The sequence below is a fragment of the Strix aluco genome, chromosome 9, assembly GCF_031877795.1.
Source record: "Strix aluco isolate bStrAlu1 chromosome 9, bStrAlu1.hap1, whole genome shotgun sequence".
In the NCBI taxonomy this organism is placed as follows: Eukaryota; Metazoa; Chordata; class Aves; order Strigiformes; family Strigidae; genus Strix; species Strix aluco.
The window spans coordinates 30,519,896-30,541,452 of NC_133939.1; the positions used below are offsets into that span (position 1 = coordinate 30,519,896).

Here is a 21,557-nt window from a genome sequence, read left to right on the forward strand (position 1 = left end):
GTTAGATGGCAACATTACATGGTGGTAATTTTGTTTAAAAACATATAAATTCATTTAAAAGGTATACATTTTCATTCTTACCTGATTTTATACAGTCTGATGTCTTGCAAACCCCATCTAAAAGAGGATACAATCATATTCTTAATTCTTTACTGAATGTCAATATAATAACAGCTACTGTAAATATTATTTTCATTGACAGTCACTTTAGAATTGCATTTAATTGCAGCATACAGTGGGATAAAGATGAATGGACACTTCACACTCAGTAAATTCATATTTATAGGATGAGGCTCTAAGAAGTTACCATCACGTTCATCCCTTTAGGGTCATTCAGTGCTAGTCACTCATCATGTGGAATTTTTGTAGTCATCAGAGGAAAATGTCCTGTCAGTCAATTAGAGGTGGGCAAAATATAATTTTCATAACAAGGAAGAAATTGAGAAAAAAATAGCACATGGACTGAAGGCAGTTGCAAAGTCAGTTTGAATTTAGCAATACCCTTCAATGACTAAAAGATCTTGGAGGAATTAATTGGAAATTCTGAGACATTCACTCTGAAGTCTTCTAAACAAAATACAAGTCTCAGGAACATGAAATTGTTTCCTTCTGAAACTTCAGAAGTAAAACATTTTTTTATTTTTCATTTCAGAATGGCATTTTTCCATTCCATAATTGAACTAGACTATAATTAAAAGTTTAAACAAAATTATTAAGTACTTTAAAATGAAACAAAGCATTTCATTTCCAGCGTAAGGAAACATTCTAGTCTGACCCCAAATGGAAATTTTAGCTTCTCTATATTATATTTTCCAAAAATTATCAGGCTATTTACCATGAATGGAATTATTTTCAAATATTTTGGTATGGCTGCTGAATCTTAATATGAGTACACTCACTAAGAGTCCTTGCTGCAACAGCCTGTAAAATGAAAAACTAGGATTTTCATAGATATACAGGAATATGGAGGAAGCACTGTAGCTTGGTTTTCTTCAGCAGTGTTGTACTTTGTAGTTTTTTGCTTACTGAAGCATTAATTACAAACAGAAGTACTGCTAAGGCAGAACAAGCAGATGTTTTGTGTTTACCACAACTTTGCATGAACAAATTAATTTATAGAGTCCCTGTTGGAAAAAAGCAGTTTTGTGTTGGTGCCCAGCAATAAGAAGTGTGGATGCAGCTTTACATTTCAGATAATTGTGTCATATCGTCTAGTGACATACATATGAAATATGGTTATGATGTAGCAGCTATTAGTCATCTAATTTTATACATTGGGTGAGGTAAAATTTTCTATTATCAGGCAAATAATTCTGAGCTGACCTCATTATTTTATTTTCTTAATGTTTTATGTAGTGCAGCTATATATACCATGCAACACAGTTTTTTCTAGTGCAACATTTTAATATAGTACAATTTCAATTTTTTCTTTTTTACTATATACAAACAACTGGATTCTACTTATTAAAATATTTTTTCAGAATTCCTTAAAATACTTTTATATTCATAAGTATTTGTACATTCAGAGACAGTTTAAGTGCACTCACCGTCATATGTTGCATACAGAACTATCATTGTGATGGCCACAATAGCTAGCAGAATCACTACAACAGCGAGCCCTATTTCCAGGCCACTCCATCGCAGTTTCTTCTTTGGTTTTGGAGTATTCATTTCAGTTATATCCATCTGGCTTTCTGACTTGCCCATAACCCAGCGTCTGAAAAGGAAAAGGGAAGATTCACTGGAGGACTTACACTGAGGTCTTGAAAGTGGCTCCTCAGCTGCACAGTACAAAGATGTTTTCTTTGGGTGAGTTTTCAAATTATTTGTAACACTACTAGAATGTCTGTCATGAAATTAAAAATTCTCCTTTTCTCATGCACGTGCACGTATACACACACACACACAAGTACGTACCATGCACTACTTGTCATTTACAGAGAACAGAAGAGTGGGCTTCTTTCACAGGAAGAAGCCACCAAATACAAAAGGGAGGCCAGTAAACCAAAACCTGTTTTTAAAATGTACCCGCGTGGTTTAATCTTGTATGATGGTACAGGAGTTCACAAGCAAGCAAAAAGCAAGTCTCTCTGCTTGAATAAAAATTAACCTAATCTGCCAATTACTTATCTGATGCCAAAGGTCAAAATATGCCATTGTGCTTCGCTGTCATTTCTTAAAATATTATGTAAGCAATTCTTGACTACAGCTTTACAGCTGTCTCTAAAAATAGAAAAAAAGAAAAAAAAATCAGGCTCTGCTGGGAGCCTGTTAAATTCACACTGAAAACAGTGAGTCTTCACAGTAATTTTTAAAGAAGTGTGACCGAGTCCTCTCTTTTGAGGTTAGAACACTATAAATTAGAAGTAACTACAACACATCCATGCAAAACTGGTGGGAGCGCGAATGGACTCACGTTCACTCGTGGAATGTGTATGCAATAGGAGATTTTACAATTGTATTTCTGTGGCTTTTCAGAGATCACCTGGCCACCTTTTGCAGTACTGCTGTCCTACAGGTCTTTGCTCTCTTCATCTGCTGCCATGTATTTCGGGCCAGACTTTCCTCTGCTGACAGAGATTCAAATTCCTCTACCTACAGCAATGTATTTCTCAGCATTTCACAATGAAAACTCAACAGTTTCTCTTCACAGCATTTCCTGGGGATCTTTACCTCCACAGATAGAGTACACGCCCTTTCCATTCAGTGGGGAAGAATATGAGAGTTCCACTGGGATAAATAATGGAAACTCCTGCATTCACCAGACCCCTCACAAGGTCAACCAGTGGTGCAGGTCAGGGCATTCGAGTCCTCTTGTACTCATCACACCCTTTTTTCCCCACACTCTGGAAGTGGGTGTAACAGCAGTAGAGGAACCCTTCCCAGTTTCTGCATCCATTCAAGTCTAAGACTTAAACTTAATTATTTTAAACTGGTTTAACTGTATTGCTGGCTTGTATTCATCTTTGTCTCTTCAAGCTGCTACAATCTTTCAGAATCCAGTCTTTGCTTTTCCTCTGGACCTTCTGTTTCTTCCTGATTCCTGTTCCTTAGTTTCCAGCAATCTCCTCCTCTGTTTGATGTCCACCTCACCCAGAATGCCAACTCCTCCACTGCAAAAACTTGCCACTAAAGTGTGTATGTTTATTAATAAAGATGTCAAATAACTCAGTATTATGGACCTGAGTAAACAGAGATTTTGTGTTCCACGTGTTTACACAATACCTGTCTCAGTGGACCCTTGGACACCATCACACTGTTTCTCTAAGTGAAGGAGAGAATGTTTTATTTCAGTGTGTCTCATCTCCCCTTCTGTCACTACTCCCTGGACATCAAGGTGCCTGAAGTGGCTGGCAGTGCCAGAATCACAGGTTGCTTATTGCTCAGGAGGCTGCAATCCTGCAAGGTCTGCCCAGCCTCTGTCTTTCCAAATCCATAGGGACTATTACAACCATGAGCTGCTCTTTTTCTTTGAAAAGTAGGTTTTTGGTCAAATCAGCAAGCGACTTCTGAGACAGAGGACTGAAATCCCACTGAACCACGTTAAAGAAAGCTATGTGGAGAAATTCGCCCTGCATTAACTGTGAGCTATAAATTCATAGATAATAGAAAAGGAAATTAACCCTTCTACCCTTCTCACTTCCAGTCATATTCAGCAGAAAAAAATGTTATTTATATTGACTAAATACCGACCAGTCCCCAGAGTCCTCTGAATACCTGGAGCCCTGTTTAAGCAATGATGCTTATCTTCCGATGGGGTCTTTAGCGCACTGAAAGCACCGTTCATTAGAGCAGCAAGAAACACTATACCTTTCATGTGCAAATCTGTTCCTTAGAGTCGGCTAAGTTTTTCCAAGTGAGACAATCTTTCTGTTCCTGCAGGAGCGTTCCTCATGTTTCAAGGCATCCCACTGGCTAATTTTTACTTCTAGTTATTTAGAGAACTCATCCCATCTGCCTTAACGAACGCCAGGTAAAAGCTTCTTGACGTGCAAGCACAGCAAAAGTGTCATTTAAGCAGCTATAAGCCTGGGTTTTATGGTTTTCTTACGTTTCTCTTAGTGCTTCTGTGAGCCCCTCGACTCTGCCTACTAAAGCTCAGACACAAGAGACGGCTGACACTGCTTGACCCATCCTGGTGGAGGTGGCATTAGCTTTTTGGGAGGGGTATGTTAAAGACCGGCTCGCGGCTGACTCGCTTCTCAGCGTGGTCCCCACAGAAGATGCAGCACGTCCCAAGAACACTGGGTGGCGCCGGGGCCCCCCTGGGCGGGGAGGGGCCGCCGGGACCGGGGCCGGGGCCGGGGCCGGGGCCGCCGCGGGGTGAGCGCCGGGCAGTGCAGCCCCCGCCGTGCCGGTGCGGGGAGCCACGGCCGAGCCCCGGGGCACGCCGCCCCCCGAGACCCAACTTCCCCGGTGCCCGGAGCGCGCAGGCTGGGGCGGCTCCTCACTTAGGGACGGGGCAGAAATCCCCGCGCGGACCCGTCCGTGCGTCCCGCTCGCCCCCCGCTCCCTGTACTCACCGGCTGGCGCTCGGAGGGGTCCGGCCGCGGGGCCGCCACGTACATCCCCGAGCGGCGCCGGGCGGAGGCGGCGCGGGGTGCCCCGCGGGGCCCGAGGGAAGGCGGCGCGCAGGCTCTAGGCTGGCGGGGCGCCGGGCGGCCGCCGGCGGGGCTCAGCGCCCGGCCCGCCCGCGGGCAGCGGCGGGGACGCGGGGCGCCGGCATCGCCGGGACATCAACGCCCGGGGCGCTCCCCGCTCGCCGGCAGTCAGAGGAGCCCTCGTCCGCGGGCTGCCGGCCGAGCAGTTCTGCGGGTGACCTGAAGGCTTCTTCCTCTTCGCGATCATAAAAATGGGATGGGGCAGGAAACAAACAAACAAGCCCCCCCCTCCGCCCCGAGAGCGGCCACCCGCGCTCCGCACCTCGCCGAGCCTCCGCGGAGGTAGAGGGGGGAGAAGGAGCGGCGGTGCGGGGGAGCGCTGTGTCCGAAGGGGCTGCCCCCTTCCCTTCCCTCCCGGGCCGGGGCTGCCCCCTTCCCTCCCGGGTCGGAAGGCGCCGAGGCCGTAGCGAAGCGCCAGCCGAGCTGGGGGGCGAGGGCAGCCTGCACCTGCCTCCCCCCCACCCCACCCTCCACACCCCGGCTCCCCACTTGTCCCCAGCCGGTTCCAGAGAAGGGCAATGTGGCACGGGGAAGGTTAGCGGCTGCCTGTCTGCGAGGCTGGGAGCTCCCGTGCGGGCTCCTCGCCTTTGTGGAATTCCTGCAGTCGCATAAAGCTCTGCAAGGTCTTACATCCTCAGGCACCGAGTGATTCCTTCTCGGGAGGGAGACAGCTGTGACTTCTTGCAGGGAGAGGCAGCTCCGAGCTCTGTCGTAAGATTTCCCAGCCAACCAAATATCAAAAGATATTTGTTTCGTTCTTACTAAGTTTAATTTTCATTAAGTTTCATTTTTACGAATAAATCAGCAAACATCAGAAGCAGCACTATGAGTTGCTGCCACTCCTCTCGCTCAAACCAGACATCGCACTCACTTTTGCTGCCTTCCTAAAACCACCTTTATCACCTCTGAGGCAGAAATGGCAGCTGCAATTTCTGAAACCTTTTATTACCAGCTACACACACTAAAATATCTGCAGCTTGAGGGGGGCAACCTTCCTCCTCCCTAAGAAAGGTGGGAACTGAATGCTGACTTCTTTACAGAACTGCACAGCAAATGATCTGCAGAGCAGATGCAATGAAGAGGGGAGGCTGATAAGGTGTTAACTGAGCAGTCGCTGTAAAAATGAAGCACTTCTGCAAAATGCACATCTGAAGAAGGAACAAGAACAAATGAGATTTTATTCACTGAAGGGAAAAGGCAACAGAAGTACCAAAAATAGGCAAGAAAAACATTTCAGAAAGTCTAGAGAACAAAAATACTGAATTTTCTTACAGGCAGGAGTGGGGGAAATGCTGATGATATCCTTTCCAGAATCAGCGTTCAAGTTAATATCAAGATCTCACTTTCAACCTTTCCTGCATTAATTCTTGCAGAGTTCTGTTCCAGTTACTAGAACAAGCCATCTCCTCCTGCAGGTCAGTCCTGACATTACCCGGTGCCTAAAGACACCCCGACACAAACAACAGAGAATCTCATCAAGCAACTTAAGAATAGAGGAGTCATTAAAAATACATGTGATGTAACCAGATGCCCATTGTACAGCCTCAGCTACAACAAAGCTTGAAAAGTAGAGTGATGTGTGTGAACAGACTGAACTAAAATGGCAAAGAAGGATTTCTTTCAAAAATTTTAGGTGAACCAAAAAATTGTAACTGCCTAGTTCACCCCAAAGAGAGAGAAAAGGGAGAAACTCCACTGGAAATCTGTAAATAGTCCAAAGAGGACTAACACGCCTGACAGGCAGCGTGAGGGCTTCCACTCTTGCAGAACCTTGTGCTTGGGAAGCAGGATTAGACTTTTGTAGCTATGCAAGCTACAGGATCTGTGAGTCAAATGCTGATTCCTTAGGGAAAACTCCTGTCAAGTCAGTAGTGTAACATCCTACCTAAGAATAAGCAAAGTCCTATTATCGCTGCTCCCGTGGACAGGCGGAGAAGCCAGGTTTGTAGGAGACAACACCCCGTACTAGGCCTACGCTGTAGCCGAAACAGCCTTCGGCCAGCACAGCCCCGCCAGTGCTGCAGGACGGCTGTCCTGCTGCCCACCGCCCCCCGCGCTCCGCTTCCACAGTCCCCGCGCACGGCGTGACGGGGACACGCCGCTGCCCTCCCGCCACCCACCCCAGCGCCTCAGCTAACACAGTGTCTCGGTAGGTGGCACACACATGAAGTTCCTTCTTTCACTGACCTTTGAACAACTTCTAGAAATTCCTAGATGAGATCAGTAGTGTAATTTGGCCATTTTTATGCCTTATCATTTTAGGGATAATAAGAGAACTATAGCTTCATTCTAGTACTGGAAATGCCCTACAGATTGCAAGGGTGTACACCCAATGCCAAGATGAACCAAACAGCAGATTACAGCTTGTACTGATTCCTGTCAAACGCTAAGTATTTGCTTTCCTCTTACCTTCATCCTTCCGGTCCTGTAATAGCACAAAGCTGAGATAAGAAACAAAAAAGCAAACTGACAGCAGAAAGTTCACCCCAGATTTGAAAAAAAAAAAAAAAAAAGAATGAAACCCTCACATTTAGAGATTACAATAAATAGTTTGTCCTTATAACCTTCCTGAGTGGTCTTACGCTCAAGTAATCTTACGGCTGTCAGTGAGAAAGACAGCAGGATTAAGAGTCTGCAGGTTCATCCTTTAGGGGTAAATTTAATGGGATCTGGCACTACTGCTGACAGTTCTCTGGACTTCTGATGGACAACCACCAGGTTGAAACAAATACATGGTAGATTTATAGAACCAAATAAAACTCAGCATAAGATTTAGAGAGTCAGAGAATGAAAAAAAAGAGTTAATGAAAGAGCACACTGTCATTAAATCAGTATCCTTGAGAAATAAAGGTTTCTGCTCAATACTAATCTGAGAGGGGATAGGAATACTATCTCTTAAAAATCAGTGGCTAGGAAAGCATGCTGCTCCAAATACTGTGCCCGCAGGTAGTTGAGAACAACATACAAAAATGGATACACTGTCCAGCCTTCAGAAAAACAAACTGCGTCACAATAGCTCAACTTGAATTCTTCATCAAGTGAAGAAAAGCCAATAACCCATTCAATATTGTTTTCTCCAGTTGGGCCAAACTGACAACAGTAAGACCTTATTCTCCATATGACCTCTGGATGACATTTAGGAAATCCAGACTCATTTACATTGCTATGAAACAACGTTGATGGTACTTGTTGTATTTCCTTTTGGGAAAGCTCACTTTCCCAAAGTAACAAAGTCAACGTTCAAGAAACAAACAGCTGCCAACATTAACGCTGCCTGTGTGATTTTGACCGCTCATCTTAATCCTGATCTCTTCTCCCTGTCAGGTCCTATGTCATAGGCAGAAGAAGAAAATGGAAAATCTCCTGCCTTCCCTCCCTGGCCCCATGTGTGTTCAGTGCAGTTGGGCTGTGAGAGAATTTAGATGGTAAAGTCTAACACACCGAGTGTTTACTCATTTGGGTACTTTTTCTCAGTAGGTTTATGATGAATCCAAGTCTGGGTAATTTCTCATTCAGGAAAGTAAACAGCCTAGGTCTCAAAATAATTTGCTTCAGTGCCTAAATTATTCAGGTCTAATTGTATTCTATTACAAAGCTTTGTCTTTGTTAGTCGACAGGCTAGTGTAACTGATTTGCAGGTGTTTGCAAGCCTGATAAAATGCTTGGCTGAAAAGCTGCTTTTTTTTTTTTTTTTTTGGCTGTTTTTGAGCATGCCTAAAAGCCACACACAATGCTTTGGTTAACACAGGCTAACAGGCTTTTTGGGGTCCTGAATTTCTCTGCAGCTATGCTGGCAATCATAGTTGTGAGCATTACTGGGAAAATGGTGGGTTTTGTCGAAGAAACAGGTTAAAATTGAAGTGAGGTAAAACTGCATGAGACACATGCAAACAGAAGAAAAGTTGGTAATAATGTGAACACTGAAGCAAAAGGGAAGAGGCAGAATTTGGATGAATTAACCACAAGGTTTTCTGCACCGTGCAAATATGACTGTGCAAAGCTTAGTTACACTTTTACAGTTAACTTTAAAACCACAGCGTTGCAAAAAAATGAGCACAAGCACAGAAAGGCCTTTACTCCACCAATAACTGCAGCAGAAACTACTACAGCTATGCAAAACATGAGGAGTCAGCACCACACCATGTTTCCAAGTAGCTGTTTGCACTTGGGCGCCAAAGCGCGGCTGCGCTCCCCACAGCCTCGCCTCGGGCAGCCCTCAGACCCCCCTCACCCGGTTGTGTGCCACCACAAGGCACGGTTCTTGCCCTAGAACTAGCAGGTGAGGCTCATCGGAGGGGAACTGTGTCATTCTGCTGCCCACGTCACATATTTGGTGAGATTAAGAGGAGGGTTGCTCGGCAGCTGTGAGGAGAGGCCGCGGCCCACCTCAGCCCGTGAAGCGGGGAGCCCGCGCTGAGCAGGAACCTTCTGGAAAGCGTGCGGCGGGTGGGGCGGAGCCGCCAGGGGGCGCCTGTGGGGCGGCGGCTGAGGCGGGAAGCGGCGGCTGAGGCGGAGGCTGAGGGCGGGCTTGGCGCCGCCGGGGAGGGGCCGGGCCCCCGCAGCGGACACGATAATTGTTGCGCCAGTCGTGTATTCCGTTCCTTCGGAGGAGTGCCCAAGCTCCGCTGGGACCTGTTGTTCCGGTGAGGGGGCGGGAGGCCGCAGTTCATCCCTCAGCAGAAGGGCGGCCCGGCCCGGTGCAGCCCAGGCCTTGTGCGCCTCAGGGAGCCCTTCGTGCGAGCTTCTGTGGGGCTGTGGCGGGTGGTGCCTCAGCAGGCATCGTTAGTGCCATTAGGAAGACCATCAGCCATACATCTCCATTTGTGCTTTTTGCTGACAACGCAGTTCACATTTAAATGTATGTATTTCTCTTTTGGAGAAGTTGCTTATGTCATCACAAAAGCCTTAACTTTGCTTGTGTTTTGTTAGCATTGTCATCACCTTTATTATTCTTAGGCCCTGGGGCTAGTCATTTCCTATTTGCCTTTATTGCAGAGCTTGGGGTTGCCAGTGAGCCTTGTGGTTGGGAAGTGGAGCAATATGCCAGGAAAGGGGCCTGGGTGGTGGCAGTCAGATGATAACGTGGGATGTGTTTTGGGGTTGCTTTTTTACAGGAAATGCCGGAGAGTCAGTAACAGCACTGACCAAAGAGAGAACCATGGGCAGGGAGATCCATGGGGACCATGAATGTGGAGAATATTTTGAATTACGTGTTTTAAAATAAAAATAAATTACGCATGTTTCTCCTGGCTCAATGATAGCAGCTAGATTCAACTAAATAATGAGATTAAGGTTAATAATACATTGGACTGCAGCACCGTTTGAAGCTGAATTGCAATGCCAGGTGTGTCTGTACAAGATAATTAAAGTTACCAATAAATAAAGGAGCACAGGTTTTTGGATCCATTTGATAGTTCACAGATGACTCAGCTGACCAGGAATTGTTATTTGACCCGCCTTCCTCAGCTCTGCAGAGGCCTTCAGAGTAGAAGCCACGCGGTGAGTTTATGAAAGGGCCTGTCCTGTTGTTGATGGAGGGTACATGAATTTGAGCAGATTTGGGGAAATAATTACTTCTACTGAAATACAAAACAGGGCTATTTTGGATTCCTCCAAGGTTCAAACTGAGTGTGTTGCGTAGTCCCCAGAGGCATTGGTGTTGGTGCAAACACTAATGCAAGGAGTAAAACTGGCTCTCTGTGTCCATCAGCGTGCTTGTCCTGTCTCTCTTTTAGTTTGTGTTTCTGACTTCTCTGTCATGTGAGCGAGGGTACAATAAGTATGGTGTGGTAATGCATTAACCAGTCATTGCAAATTTCAGTTCTTTGTATTAATAGTTCAGAAACTTAAGATAGAAGGTAGGTGTTTTCTGGAGGTCATGGCAGCATTAATTAAGTGTAGATTAAAAGTCATGCTTTGCAGAACTTCTGTGGAAAAAAGAGTGTCTCTGAGATGATCCATTCCATTAAAGAGCACCCAGTGGCTGAGGAATGGAATGGAATGGAGAAAGAGATGGCAAAAGACAAGCAGCTATGTACTATCAACTGACTTGTCATATGCCTTGCTACCTAGCCCCAGATCTGGAGCAGCCTCCAGACAGCACAGGCAACTTGCTCTAGGAAAAATATGCCTCGCTTTCCCTGGACAGTGAGACAGGCTTCAGCCATGGTGCCAGGAAGGTGGCACTTTCAGGACTTGTGTGAAAGATCTGTAATTATTGCTGTCCATCCAAAGTCCTCTCTCCAAGCCCTGATACTACTTCACAAAGGTATGTGCCTGCCAAAATGCCTCTGTTGTCACAGAATAACTTACCCAGATACTGGCTTGGCGCTGGCTGAAACTTGTGTTTCAGAGCCAAGTTATAAAGCTGTAGCTAAATGCGCTGATGGTGAAGAAAACTTACCCGTGGTACTTGAGAAAGATGGACTATTTTTTTTCATCGTAACAGAACAGGTTCTGAGAGTGGTCTGAAGTTACCGGGCAATAACTTGCCTTGCACTTGGTATTAGAAATTTTGAGTGATGCTGCGTAAAGTTTTATGTGGGCGCTTGAGTATAGCGTGTCTGAGAACAGTGTACAGTGTAAATGCTCTTTCAGAACTGAACGTGCCAACTTGCGCTCAGAAGAGCTCTCATGAGTTGCCTCTTCAAGGTCCCCTTTTCTTCTAGTGTGATAGTTATCTGGATGTGTTTGGAGACCAGATGGTGCTGAGTTCATAGAGCCACAGCACCTGGGAAAAAACATGGACCTCATTGCTTTCTCTAGAGGCTTGTAATGAATGTCATCGATACTTAATGAAAAATACGGTGCATATCTCCTCCTAGGTATCTTAGTGTGAAAATTAAAAGTACAGCAAAGAAGCAAGAGAAAAAAAGATTAATTATTTCAGTGGATGAAAGTGATGACTCTTTTTGTATTTCTGTGCCTGCCTTCTATGTCTTTATCTCACATGCACAAATCTAAGCATCCTGTCCAACAATACTTTGAATTATTGTTATTTATTAACTCAATATAACTAGTAAGGCATTGCAGTGCTGTGGGGGAGTTCTGTATAAGATAGCATTCTGCTGCAATACTGCACAACTGTGTCGTGTGTTGACCACATTAGATTGTTGATAGATGAGGAGGCCTTTATCATCGGGAGATACAAACTCTTTGAAGAACAGATCCTTAAAGTATGTGTTTTCTCAGTAGGTTGGAAAAATGTCAAGGCTGGTACAGCCGCTAATCAGGTTATACCATGCCGAAGGGTGTGATTCTTTTCATTGTCATATTCTGTTAAAACAAGAAGCCATTGACGTACTGCAAGCCTAATAAACATGCTAAACACTAAAGGCCGTGTTTGCTGTGAGTGTTGAGTACAGTTACAATCAAGAAGATTATTAAGGCTGGAAGGTATTCAAAATGAGAGGAAAGAAATGTCTAGGATGACAGATTAAAAATATTCATAAGTAATGTCTAGGTCACTGGAAAACAATCAGCCACATCTTAATAAAACAGTAATACCACCTTGCCTGGCATAGTGGCAAATCAGTAATCACATTTTTCTGTTTTTTCTTGCTGCTTGCACCCTAGATTGGAGTTTCTTTTCGCCATACAAATGACATAAGCAAATAGTCTGCAAGAAAAATAAGTTCTGTTTCAATGTCACAGATTAGCTAGCTCCATGTCCCTGGACAATGAGATAATTTGAACAAAGTCCATGACTTAAATGTCTCTTTTTGGTCTTTTCTTAATCCCGAATGGCAAAGTACAAGACTTGCATAATGTGAGTACTGTATAGAAAATGTAGAGGAAAAAGAGCCCTGACTCTGAAATGTCAGAACATAGTGAGAGTTGTCCTATTCCAAACCATCCTTCTTAGGTCTCACCAAATAGTAGACCTGGGAGAGAAAAAGAATAGTTTTTCCTAATGGTTTATAATAGTTTACCTTAATGTATGCAAGGGCGAAGCTTCTGTATGTGTGAATTTGAAAATGGGGAAATAAATCCCTATTGATTGTCTCAGTGAGGACTTGCCCATCCTTCACTTGAGCCTATGGCAAAGCTTGTAGTAACTTTGACGATGAGTTCAAGACCTAGGACATCTTTCTGCCCTGAGGAATCGGGCTGTTTAGTTCGGTGCTTGTGTGTGGTGTTTGGTCGCATAAGCACAGTTGCAGGTGTCTGAGCATACATAAAATTAAGCATGTGTAATAAGAGCAAATACCTGCTCTACATTCGGCTTAAAAGGCTTCATCGGGCCTGTGCCACGTGGAGTTCTGCAGTGACACCCGCTTGCCTGCAGCGACTGGCTGCAGCCCCTGCTGTACAGCAGGCAGGGCTGGTCCCACACCTCTCTTACCTTGAGAGGTGGCATGACATCGACATCATAACAGCTTTTCTTACTCTGCTTACACTTGGCTAAGGGATAGCCTATACAATGCAAGCAGTATTTGCTTTTCCCCTTTATCTCAGAGGGTTATTTCCCTTACTGCTCAGTCTTTTTCGATTGCTTGTTACTTTTCTCATGTTTTTAGTTTGTCTACTCTCTGACCCTATTTTCACTTTATTTTCCTATTGGCTTTGTCCTTTTTTACTCTCCTCTGTTTCACTGAAGCTATTAGTGTAAGGCGGATCAAATAATTTCATGGTTAAAGCAGACCCTTGAACTCACAGTGTTTAATGGATTTGTAATTAGGCCATGTATCCCTGTGAGAATGGGCAGTCTGGGAACTTGCCAGGATTTATAGGGGGATTTAGTAGCCTACTAAGAGTTTCCAGACCTATTAAATTCCTTAAGAAGTTTTAAAGACACCACCTATTTAGTCAGGAAAAGATTTTGAACTGGGGCGTCCCTACACATAAAACTGAGAGATGAAAAGTAGAAAAATGCTTATTTTGCAGAGAAAAGGAAAGTTTCAAAGATTTTATAATTTAAAGTGCAGAAATAGGTTTTCAAAATTATCTTGCTAACACATGGCTGGCTTAAACCATATGATGTGTGTTTTCTCTGAGAGTTTATATTTGCATGTTTGATAAGACATGAATATTAAAATACACATTAACCAGGCACTACATACACATCATACTGTAGGTATATATGGCTACTGCTACTTTCTGATCTTTGAATACATAATTGTATTTTTAAAAAGTCATGAAGTATTTGCTTTCCTCCATCCTACCTGTTTGCCTTTTATAAGGTTCTTTCTGTATCTTTTTGGGAGATCAGATAGTGTCTGTTAAATGCCAGGTTATTTTGTTACAAAGTCCTAGTTTATTCTTACTCATAATTGGGAACAAGTATGACCTGCTGTTGTTTACTTTCCAGAGAGGAAGGGCAAAATACGTATAACCTAAAAATACTTTATTCTCCCTACTCCACATCTCAGTGCTTTGGATTAAGCTTTTTATCTTGGACAGGGTGGAGGGTAAGGGAAAGGAAAGGCAGAAAACAAATGGTCAGTTTTCTCATAGTAGCACAAACCTGCTATTTTTTATTCCAGGTTAAAGATACCCAAAACATAATTAGCCGCCTTCTTTTTGTTCAATGACTACCCTGTAAGAAGACCCCACAGCAATAAAAATGAGTCATCTTACCTGTACAGCAAAATGAGTGTAGAACTTTCTTTAAATTTGACTTGTTCAGATCTGCTTTTGGATTAGCAGTGGGTTTGACTTGGGAAATGTGGCTCTTGGCTCAAATTCAGAATTTCTTTTAGCTGTAATGTATATCAGCATCTCTCAGACCAGTTGGGGTTCATACCTGTATCTCCTGACTGCAGCAATCCGAATGCACTTGTTGATGTGTAAATGGGTTCATTCCTTTGGAATGTGCAGGTCTTGCAGCTACAGTGAGTTTAAGTCTTGTTTAAATATAAGAATAGAAATTCAGCTGTTTCTGTAACTACTGTCTCTATTACCTCCCCCATTGCTTGACTGATGGCATCCTCAGTACTGAAAACACGTGTTTCTAAAACTGTTGACTGCTGTGAGTAGTGGGATAAACAGAAAAATACAAGAGGTTTGCCTTGTGCCTAATAGCTTGGGTTTTATCTGTGTAAAGAGGCACAGTGAACTTTTATTCTCTTATTGACACAACCTCAGAGTAGCTCTGTCACCTGCGGGTAAAGTCATTCCATTGCAGTCTGTGGCATTACATTGGATTTATACCACTGATCATCCCACTTAACAGTGCAGAGTTTGGCCTCCTTTAAATGATAGCAACAGCAGGAGGAGTGGATAGTTCATTGTGTCACGCTGTGAGTTCTTAAAATATAATCAAAACTATCAATCTGAAGAATATCTGGAAAACAAATTTGCAGTTTAAACATCAAGCACAAACTGTCCCTTCCTCTTTCTTCACTGAATTAGCTTTTGAAAGGCCAAGAGCTGCTGCAGAGATAACAAGGACTGAAGAATTTACAGCAGGTGGTACCAACTGTGCAAGTACAACTCCCAGCCAAAATAATCTGACACCCAGCTGTGGAGGAGCCTGGGGGATCAGAGAGTGACTCAGGCGGAAGCGAGAAGAGAGAATCTGGCTGAAGCACCAAGCCCGTTCCAGAAGTGTGTTGTTATTCTCTCCCTCTCAGGGAGATAACCCCAGGGAATGCCATGTTAAAATGAAAAAAGACTTCTGGTTTGTTTGTTGACCAGTTAAATGTATTCCCTTCCTATCCAAGAAGAAACAGCGAACAGCAAATCTGAAGTGCTATATATGATGATGAAAGATACCCGGCGTAGCATGAGCGAAACTAGTGAGTTGGTAATGGCAGTGTGGCTCTCAGTGCTGCGCCATGGCAAGGCCCTAGGAACCCCAGTGAGGCTTGTAACCGTGTTGAAGGAGTTCAGGAAAGTCTTGAGTCCAGTTCTGCCACAGCCCCCGCTTTGCAGCGCAAGCTTGGTAACTGGAATCACGCCAGGCTGGGAGACAGGAACACACAGAGAAAGTTGTGCAGATGCTTTTGCGTTATTTTGGGGGCCATCACAGGCTTACGGTGTGGATATGGAGAAATAGCTGGTTTAGGTCTCTTGTTTCTTCACTGGTGGTGGTGATGATGGCATTTGCCAAGCAGAGGTCCTGTGGTCAGAGAAAACCAAACATTAATAAGAGCACATTCTGACAGTTATTTTTACAGGGGATAACAGTTCTTACTTACTTTGGGTGCATGGCAATTCTTGCCGCCTCCTCACCATGTGTGAAGATCTAGAAAATACATTTGTTTAAATTTCTTTGTGTGAAAATTGTGACATCCATTCTTCATTTCTGAGGGCTGGAAATTGTAGTATCTATTTTGTGAAAAATTCTTATGAAATACAATAGTGTGTTGATGTAATTTCCACATGTTTTCATAAGCCTTTAAATTTTTCTTGGTTTAGGATATTGTTATAATTACAATTTGAACTTCACTCCAGCAATACTTCCTCCGAAAAATATTCAGAAATGCTCAGGACTAATATAATTCTTTTCCTTATTTTCATACTTTAAAGAAGTCTTTCTGTCAAAGCTGTTCTTGATTTATATGAGCAAATGGTGCAAAGTAATGGTTACAAACTAATGCAAGTCCTCACTAAGTGCGTAGCTAGCTTGTTTCGCTTTGTTTCTCCTTATTCTGCGTATATGGTTTTATAGCATTCTGAATCCTTCTGCAGTTTCAGAACTATTTTCCTCTAGCTAGTCTTCCTCCTATTTGGTAGAGGGATGGTGTGTCTGTCCAGCAGTCCATTCTTTCTGTGGATGATCCCAACCAAGCACAAACTTTGAAAAGCTCTCTAAGTAGAAATCCACATTTGCCCTTTGGGAACGTCCTCTGCAACCTCTCCCAGGCAGCAAAGGAACGGGAGCTTAACTGTGAATTTGTTCCCAATGGAACTTGAAGCATTGCTAGCGATAGTAAAACCAGGGGGAAGACCATGGAGGGCAAGAGCTGTGTTAATCTTTCAACATAGGCAGTGTATTTGTTTGGTGCTTACTTGGTTTTTTTTAGTACCCATTAGTGAAAAAATGCATCTTTCACTTGAATGGCATAGTTCAGACTTCTTGTTTTACAGAGCAGTACCTCTGAGTTGTGACTCTCCTGTTTCTGTCTCAGCTTGTCAGACTGTGTGTTGTAGTAAGGTGTATTTAGCTTAGAGAGAGAAAATGAATTTACAGCATTTCTGTATTCATCTGATCTTGACCATCCTCAGAACCTAGTACAGTGGGGTTGCCTGGTGTGTATTTACACTGAGTTAGCCTTGCCCTATGCATTTTTAAACTTCAAATGTAGCATAAATAAACTTTTTACATTGTGAGATTTTAGCTGCTTCCATTTACAGTTTATAATTTCTTCATAGAGAGGTTTCTTTTACCTTATATTTTATTCAACCTTTTCTTGACAGTTTTAGGTAAATATTTTATTTGCTTATGCATCATTTACAGCTGTTACTTTATGTTTGGGAAGAACAGTTCAAACTATGTGATATGCCATGTGACATTATTCATGGTTTTTCACTGACTGGATGCTCTAATGTTTATAAGTTACATTTGTTTCCACCTGAGACAAAAATTACTTGTCCTCAGCCTACATTATTGCCCTGATCATTAGTTTTTGTTTACAGGTAGGAATTTGCTTTTACTATGTAAATAATATTCTGCTCTGATGGAGATGACTGAGCTAAAATAAAAATCACAAGAATGTTGGTAAACATTTATTCCCACCTTTTCCCAGGTTTTCTCTACCATATGCTGTGAAACACCCTGCTGTATCTTGGGTAGCTTAATGTTAGTTATCTTGGATAACTGTCTTAGTTAATGTGGGATGGTAGTGATAAAGTAAAGGTATTTTTCCTTTTATCTTACTAGTGGGGTTTGGGTTTTTTTTTTTTTTAGACTTTGTCTGATGTGGATATTGGTTTCTCACAAAGCTGACTGTTAAAGGTATTTGATTCTGCTGGGATGATAAATGAAAATATACTGTATCTTTTATAGGATCAACCAGGTAGAATGAGATTAATATATAAAATGTGTGAGACAATACTTATATGTGTGTTAATGTGATCTGGTTTGGGGTTTGGTTTTGTTGTGTTTTTTTTTTTTTTTCTGATGAGTTTGTACTCACTTGCTAGCATTCAGATAAACATTGAAACACCCTGTAATAATGGTGACATTGGCTACAGCTTCTCTGTTGCCAGCATATTTAAAGCTGAGAAGACTCATGATTTTTGACAGGTGTAGCAAAATCATTACTGATAGAGTCATCTTAATATTTCAGTTATGTGGAGATTAAAGGCTAAGATTTCTCAGATATTTTTGCTAATAATGATTAAAACAAAATAGTTTTTCATTATCTTTCATATGATTTAATGGGGATTAGAGGGAGTAATCCAAATTTGTTTGGGATTTAAAAATTAACCATTTCTGCTTGCAGAATTTTAGGAGATTAGAAACTTGAATCAGTTGCTATCCAGTTAAGATTTTCATAGCTTTTTTAAGATGAATTCTGAGTTTAAAACATTAGTTATTTTAAAGATATTGACAAGTGATACTTTGTTTTTAATTTTCTTCTCATCTTGTGGTGGAGAAGCACAGTAAGGTTTCCCAGCATAATTAGTCTTCTGTATCAGGCTCTATTAAAATAAGGATGCACCTGAAGTTCATTTGTTTGAGCTGAGATACACAGAAAGCTTAGAAGACCACAAACAGGGGAATAGAGATATGTGGATATGTAATTTTTCTCTAATGTTGGTAAGGCTCAGGAACAGGTGTAGTTCAGTGTTGTCATTCCTCTTCTTTGAGCTGTGCTTGTCCCACACACGATTGCAGCTGAAAATCAAAAGATTTAGAAGTTCTGAAGTGTCAGAAGTTCTGAAGAAGTTCATTCTGAAGTTGTGAAGTTGTAAAAGCTTACCTTGCTGGATCACTTGCTAAATTTAAAGAGTTCAGTTGCTGGTGTAAGAACAACAGCTTGATTAAATTAAGAAACACCTGAGGAGATGACACCACTGGCTTTCCGTGAATAGGTTTTGCTAAAAGAAAGTTAAGGAATATGTTTATTGCATTTATTGCGGCTGAAAAAAATCACACGGAGCATGTCAGTCATAATGTATGCTTTAGTTACAAATGTAATTGTCCTATTCATTTTGGTAAGCTGTGACCTGCTTTGTTTGTATGTATCTGCTTTAATGGAAAACTGCATTAATACCCTGCTGTGAAATCATGACTTCCCTAGGGCTGATCAGATGATCTCTCAGAAATAACTTAAAAATACCATGTTAAAAGGAGCTCCTGGCACTTTTCCCTTTTAAATACTAATAGCCTTCCTGAGTGACAGCCAAGGTAAGATATAAGATGGAAGCAAATGGAAGCTTGTTCATTTTTGGAAATACAGTCATTGTTATCCTTTGTTTTGAAATGCTAATATTTTACTCTTGCCAGAAAAAGCTTGTCTCCATTCTAGCTTTTGTGAAATTCTGCAAGGGCACTGTATAGTAAACGCAGGACACAGAAAGACAAGCTAAGTTGCCAGACATCTAAGTGGCGTGTGGGCAGAGGTGTCCTCAAAGTCACTGGAAATTGAGTGCCTAGAAGTACTGAAAACAAAATTTCTAAGTTTGAAAATATTGTTCACAGTGGATTTCAATAGGTTTCTTTCATAGTCAACATGACACAGGCCTGAAAACCTGCCTGAGTCTATCTCTGCATGTGAGCATTTTTGCAATACTACTGCATTTTTCCAAGTTATTCTCACTTGGGCTGTTTGCTCTTTTACAGTAGAAAGCAGCAGTGCAAGAATGTTTGAAATCTTGTAGAAGTTTCTAACATAGCATGTATTTCTACCATTTGTTTCTGGGTGCCATTTAGGATGATCCAATTTAACATGCTAGAATTATCCTCTGCTAAAAAAAATCAACATTTCTGGATTTTGTATTTTCTAAAGAAGAATTTTCTGTGGTTACCTGACAGGGTATGTTCAATGAACATTTCTATTTTCTAGAGCTGGAGCCACCTGCTTTCCATTAGAACTTGAATTCATAAATTATTTACATGCTTTTGGAAAATAATCTAGTCTATCTTATAAATTCTTTCCTCCCCCTTAATGCACCATTAAATGGGTTTAATTAGGGCCCTATGAACATACTGGTTCTTTATCAATCAGCTACCATTCTTACTAGGGATTTTGATTTAGTTTACTCCATTTCCCATGTGACCTGCTGAAATGATATATTATAACTGAATGTGAGTTGGCCATATATGTGGGAGTAGTGAAATATCATTGTCTGAATATAAATGGAAGCTATTTGAAATGGTCCAAGAGCAATGCCTGTGATTAAAGGGATGCTCTAAAACATGGAGCACTGCCACAATAATATGACTGTCTGTTAAAGGACATCCTTGTGTGGTAAAATTCTAAGTCACTTAGTATTGGAAGAATGAAGACTGGGAAGCAGCCCCAAGCCCATTAATGGCGCATCTTCAAAGCATGTCTGGAATAAAGCCCATTAAAGGCGTATCTTCAAAGCATGTCTGGCATAGTTGTGTTCAAAAATGTGAGAACTTGATCTCAGAATAAAATTCTAATAGATTTTTAAGCAGGAAGCGTGGTTTGGGACAGGAGGTGTGCCATGCAGCTCCCCAACCAAAAGTCCAAGACTTAAAAGCTGAGTCTTAAGTCAACTACTACAAACTGAGGAATTAGCTCTTATTTATATGAAGTCCATTGATGAATTAATGAGATGGCATTTTAGTGATTTTTTTTTTTTCTGCATGCTCTAAACATGACTGTTAAAATACTGTCTTGAGTCTGTCCTTGCACTATGATGGTGAAGTAGATCTGTTACCTGCAAAAAAGCACAGTTTGAGACCCCTCACAGTGCAGTACCAGCACACAAATATTACAGTTTTCCTTCTCTCCAGTGCCCTTCACTATTGTTCTGCTCAGCATTAAAGAGATGCTGGTGTCTGCAGCTCTCAGGGAGCTGGGCAGAAGGCAGGGTCCTTCCACTTCTGAAAGCTGGACTGGTTCTCTGTCCTGGTTGTGCTTGGTCGTTCATCAGAGATCCTGCATGCACAGGGTGGCTCCCACCTGTCTCTCTTGAGTCTGGGCTTTGGATCTGCTTAATCACTTCTTGATGTTCGTTTACCACATTTCCCTATGCGCATTTCCTTTTGTTTAGGAAACAAGCTCTCCTGTGGTTTAAAAACAAAAAGCCAAGGTTTACATGGAGAAAAGGGGTGAGAAAGTGTGACTCCGGTCTCGCAGGTTACAGTCTTCCCCAGTAAGGTGAAGGGAATACTGGGAACTGCTTTTCTGTTTCACATATTTTAAGATAAATATGTAAACTGTGATTTCTGTATTGCAGCTTCCACCAGATGAAGAGAATACTTTTCAAAACCCTTTATTGTTGTTAAATAGAGTGAAATTGCTCATCATAAAGGTGGAACTTCAAGAAACTGAAGAAAGCAAAACAGTGGCTGATTTGGAAATCTAACTTGAGTGTTTCCATTCTTTCTCCTTCTAAGGTTATGCTTACACATGTTTGAATGCCATCCAGTGTTTCAGTACTATCTCACATAGGCAATAAGTAACACTTTTTCTTCCCTTTTGGCTATGTGCATAATACGGACCCCTTTAACAGTATCAGTAAACTGAGATTTTTTTTAATAGATAAAATGACTTCAAATCTCATTCTCAGCACTACTCACTTAACTATTTGGTACTTCTGATGTACTTAACAAAGAAAATGGTGTACTTTTGGAACTCCTTTTGTAGAAATGAAGGCTGCAGCTGGACACTGCCATGCAGCTAAACCAGCAAATGTAGAATGATGATGTCCTGATATAGCTACACTAATAACTTTTCAAGGTAATTCACTGCTTAATGTCTCCTACAAAGAAGAAATGTGATGGGGTATAGGCCAGTTCATTATAGTTTG

The 21,557-nt window shown here is 42.1% G+C and overlaps 1 protein-coding gene across 4 annotated transcripts in view; it reads right to left on the minus strand.

Moving 5' to 3' along the window:
- Positions 1-14,356, minus strand: part of MME (membrane metalloendopeptidase) — a 59,732-nt gene extending 45,376 nt beyond the window's left edge. The window contains exons 1-3 of one of the 4 annotated variants that reach the window (XM_074834405.1): positions 14,241-14,356; positions 1,548-1,717; positions 82-117 (exon numbers count right to left, since the gene is read on the minus strand). In XM_074834405.1, the coding sequence (XP_074690506.1) occupies positions 82-117; positions 1,548-1,707 (196 nt within the window). In that variant the 5' untranslated portion in view covers positions 1,708-1,717; positions 14,241-14,356. Of the gene's footprint in view, positions 1-81; positions 118-1,547; positions 1,718-1,917; positions 1,967-4,051; positions 4,079-4,523; positions 4,652-14,240 lie in introns of those variants that run through there. The other 3 variants (XM_074834407.1, XM_074834408.1, XM_074834406.1) reach the window with 3 other exon arrangements.
- Positions 14,357-21,557: the final 7,201 nt, after the last annotated feature.